At 37.2% G+C, this 4,737-nt stretch overlaps 1 protein-coding gene across 1 annotated transcript; it reads right to left on the reverse strand.

Moving 5' to 3' along the window:
* Window positions 1–1,291: 1,291 nt before the first annotated feature.
* On the reverse strand, window positions 1,292–2,122 carry LOC18446905 (short-chain dehydrogenase ptmH). The gene has a single exon (XM_006857010.1). It carries the CDS (start codon window positions 2,120–2,122, stop codon window positions 1,292–1,294), a length of 831 nt encoding a protein of 276 aa, XP_006857072.1.
* Window positions 2,123–4,737: the final 2,615 nt, after the last annotated feature.

The following is a 4,737-nucleotide window of genomic DNA, read 5'->3' on the forward strand; positions in this document are numbered from 1 at the left end:
TTGTTGTTTAATTTGTTTGTGGTTTTTTTTATTGGCTTGTGTTTAGCCTAGGAAGAAAATTTTGGAATGGATTGAGGGTATTTCAAAATTTGAAGAGTATGAGCAAGCATTTCCAAGGCCGTGAACATAAACAAAGCTTCGTGGGAGAGACTTATGCACAAGATATTGGTGCTATGAGATCAAGCACCAGTTGTGCTTGTAGGTGTGTAAAAAATGATTCACGTAGAGCATATGTGAAGGCAAGATGACCTCAAGAACTCAATGATGAGAGTATTAAATAAGGTGGAGTTTGCATAAGAAGAACAAGCATGAAGAAAGATGAGCAAGACATGCGTATGGCTATTGGACTAAAGAGCTCGTGACATTGGCTAAATTTATCTAGATTATTCAAAAAGGGAATAACTGGATATGATCGGCATGGAAAGGGTGTGATTTTACATCGAGGTGAAGATTGTTGGAATGTGATGCCAAAATCACTCCCATACAGTATTTCCTCTTTATTAAGGGGTAATTTTGTCATGTGAAAAGAGCCTTTTATGGAGGCTCATAAAAATGAATTCTAGATAGAGAAAAACATAAGAGAAGTGCAGAGAAGTTCTTAGGAGGTAGAGATTGGAAGTTTCTTGCACAAACCCTAACACCATTATGCCCTTGTATTGGGCCGGATTTCATCAGAATTTTCTTGTGGCGACGGTGTTAGTCGACGGAGAGAAACAAAGAGTCCATTGATGTTGTTATTGCAGTAGGAAAATTAATTTGATTGTATGAGGTAATCTCTATAAAACCTACAAACTTGTAAATTTTTTCCATTGGTATTATTGGGTCAGATTTCATCAGAATTTCCTTGTGGTCATGATATTAGTCAACGGAGACAAAGCAAAGAGTCGATTGATGATGTTATTGCAATTGGAAAATCAATTTGATTTTTTTTTACCATTGTATGAAGTAATTTCTACAAAACCCACAAACTTGTAAATTTTTTCCATCGGTACTTAATCATTTCCTTGTCGGTTGCATGTGGATATGGCTTGATTTTGGATGAACCACATATATTGTATATCTATAGTGCTTTGATTATGATTTGTAATATGTGGTTGTGCTATTATGATTTGTAATATGTGGTTTCTATTTGCTTTCTCTTAATTTCATCATATTTTATCAAATCTACCGCACCATATATTCGATTATTGGGTGTTAAATTTATTAGAATCAATTTGCAGTGATTGGCAAGTTTCGAGGTATTAGATATGTTGTATTGGGGGTTAAGCCATAAGCCAACATTAACATGTAACTACTTGAGACCAAATCTTTTGGCAAAGAATAAATCCCTCGCCCACCTAGGTGACCAAGCCAACATTGTGAATAGTCCTGTCATGTGCCCAAACACAATCTGCTTCGGGGGTGGCCGGACCCCAAGCACCCTACGAGCAACATGTCTTGCGAACACAGCAGCATCTGTTGCCTTGCTCCCTTGCGAGGCCCTCGCCCTCTCGGCAATGGCTTCTTCGTATTTTGCATACAATCTCCAGTGTTGTTTACCCAGCTCCTCAGTGTTAGCCTTCCCGAGCCCTGACCTCACTGCACCAGGCACCACTAGCACCACATGCATTCCAAGTGGCTTGAGCTCGGCCCTCAAAACCTCTGTGAATGCATGCACTGCGGCCTTGCTAGCGCAGTATCCTCCAGCCCAGGGAGTCGGAGCCCACCCGACTACACTCCCTATGTTCGCTATTGTGCCAGACCCTTGTGCCACCATGTGAGGGACCACTGCTTGAGCCACTCGGATTTGACCTAGTACATTCACCTCCCAAACTTTGCTTAATTGATCCAAGGGGACCTCTGCTAATGGTCCTGTGCAGCCAATGCCAGCATTGTTTATGACTATGTCGATCCTGCCCGAGTCTGCTAAAATTCCAGAGATTCCATTAGTGACACTGTCATCGGAGGTGACATCCATTTCTAGTTTACTTACATTTTCGGGCAAGCCTGCAATCTCGTGAACCCGAACCGCGATGTCGGAGGCGTAGACTCGGCATCCTTTTCCGGCAAAGGCTAGACAATATTCATAGCCTATGCCACCTTTGGCACATCCAGTGACCAAGACCACCTTTTGCTCCTTCATGCTGCTTCCTTTTTCTTTTATTGCGTTTCTATGCTTTTTGGTGTTTTTGAAGGTCTGGTGGGATTTATGTAAGGGGGATTGTAGTCCATGAGACCTCCGCCCTTTGTCTGCTTTTGATTTTTAATTTCAATGATTTCGACTAGAAATAGGAATATGCTTTATGGATCCGGAATCATGGAAGCAAGATAGCCGGTTATGTAGAATAAGTTATTGAGAAAAAATACAACCATTTTTAAGGCTCAAAGTAGGGGTGGCAACGGGTTGGGCGGACCCAGACTCAGACCCAAAAATATAATGTGGGTCTCAATTCGGCTTTGGACCCAACTGAACCTGAGTGGACTTGACTAAAAAATTAAAATACCTATGTATTCAAATTTTATCATGGTATATAATTTTGATGTAAAATGTTCTTAGGATTATCTCAAAATCTATTTTGTTATCTAATTATAACATTTTAAATTTTAAAAATGGCTAAAATCAAGTTGATCTACAAACATATGAAAATTTTGAAAATAGACGGTGTAGATAATATGCTGTAAAATGCACTATTTCTGAGACTTAAAATCTTTTTAGTTTTCATGGTCATACATCTTGATGTTGAGATGATCAATCAAAGGGTTTTTCAACTTAAAACTACCTTTTTCGATGGATTTCTGAGGGGCATCTGTAGTTCTACATTATAAGGTTGCATCCTTATATAAACTTTTTCCTTTTATAAATTCAGAAATATGAGACTTGGATCTAGACCGAACCCGGACCCGAATAGCGTTCGGGTCCAAGAATCACCCCACGGTTCCAATTTTTGGACCGAGTCGTGTCCGGGTCCATTGCCACCCCTGGCTCAAAGTTACACAATGTTAATCGACCATTTCTGATTGTCAAAAAATTCATACTTTCATATATGAACTTTAGAAATTCTTTGCTCCTGACGAAGCATAATGTTCATTTGCTCCTTTGAGCAAAACCAAGTTGAGGAATATTTTTAGGGCCATAAATTTTGGGATATAACATCTTCCATTTAACGACCAACCTTGAAAGAAAATAAAATAAAATCAAATTGTACTTTTTATGTAGTGGAAAACAATACTGTCTCAAGATTGAAAATCTAATTTTTGTGAAAAATTACCATTAGTGAATTTTAAGTAGATCTCAACAGTTCAGATCAAAAAAATTTCACCGAGTAATACTACTATTCCTGTGGGAGCAAGCGTATCGCACCCCACCGGATCATAGCCATCTGCCCCATAAAAATATATACACATACATGCAGAGATAGGTATACAATGTAACAGGTACAAGTGTCACAAATCGTCCAATCAAGGGAAATTTGTCAAAAGGTGCGGTTTGTAGAGAGCTGAGGCTCTATCTAATTTAAGTAAAGCGCACCTTCAAATAGTGTCGAGAAATGTGGTTTCAATACGGGAAATCTTTGTGATAACCTTAAAATATCGTTTCATCTTTAATTATAAAACTTAACGTTTAAAAAATAACGTAGATCGAGCAGATCTATAAAAAGTTGAAAATCTTGAAAATTGACGGTCCAAAAATGCGCTACAAGATGCATTATTTCTAAAGTTTGAAATCCATCTTTTTTTCTTTCTCATGCCCATGCATCTTGATGTCGAGATGATCAATTTGAGGATATTTGGGCTTCAAAACAACCTCTTCTAGTAAAATTTTTGAGGTCCTAACTTGATTGTTTAGAGGTTCTATATAAACGTTTACCTTTGTGAAAATACACAAAAGAGTTTAACTATGGGTGTGATTTCCATAAGGTTGCAACCTTAAACAATCCAATTAAGGCGCACCTTCAAATTTTATCATGACATATAATTTTGATGTAAAATATTCTTAGGGTTATTTCAAAATTTGTTTTCATAGCTAATTATAAAATATTAAACTCCAAAAATGGTTAAAATCAAGTAGATCTATGTTTGATCTTAAAACCGGACGGTCTAGATAATGTGTTGTAAGATGCATTATTTTTTATACTCAAAATCCTTTTTGTTTTCATAGTCATACATCAATTAGAGGGTTTTTCAACATTAAAACAACAATTAAAGGGTTTTTCAACATTAAAACAACATTTTTGGATGGATTTTTAAAGTGCATCTATATATTTACATTTTAAGGTTACAACTTACAACCTTATATAAACTTTTTCCTTTTAAGTATTTAACATTGAAAAAGTAGTTTATGTATGCATATCTACATTTGCGTCCCCTGAATCATAAACCGTAGAGAGAAGCCTACCCAATTAGTCAGGAGAGAGAAATCTTGAATTTCTATAATAAGCAAGGAGTATGACACTGCTCCCTAAAGTCCAACACAAAGATGCAGTCATGGCAAGAATGTTGTTAGATGAGCCATGTTATGCTTATAAATAGTCAATAAAGTGCTATGCTTTTTTTTGTCTACACAGATGACATCACCGATCATATTAAAACACAAACACAATTCCAAAAAACATTGCATTCATTCAAATGAATCCCCGTATGGCAACAATGCGATGGTGACAATGTGAAGACAATTCTCCAAATGAAGGCCCACCTCTTATTCCCACTTGAGTGCCTCACCTATTTAAAATAAATACCATATGTACGGGAGAGGTTTGT

The sequence above is a fragment of the Amborella trichopoda genome, chromosome 12 (genome assembly GCF_054954075.1).
Source record: "Amborella trichopoda isolate Santa Cruz 75 chromosome 12, AtrichopodaSantaCruz75HAP2 v2.0, whole genome shotgun sequence".
NCBI lineage: Eukaryota > Viridiplantae > Streptophyta > Magnoliopsida > Amborellales > Amborellaceae > Amborella > Amborella trichopoda.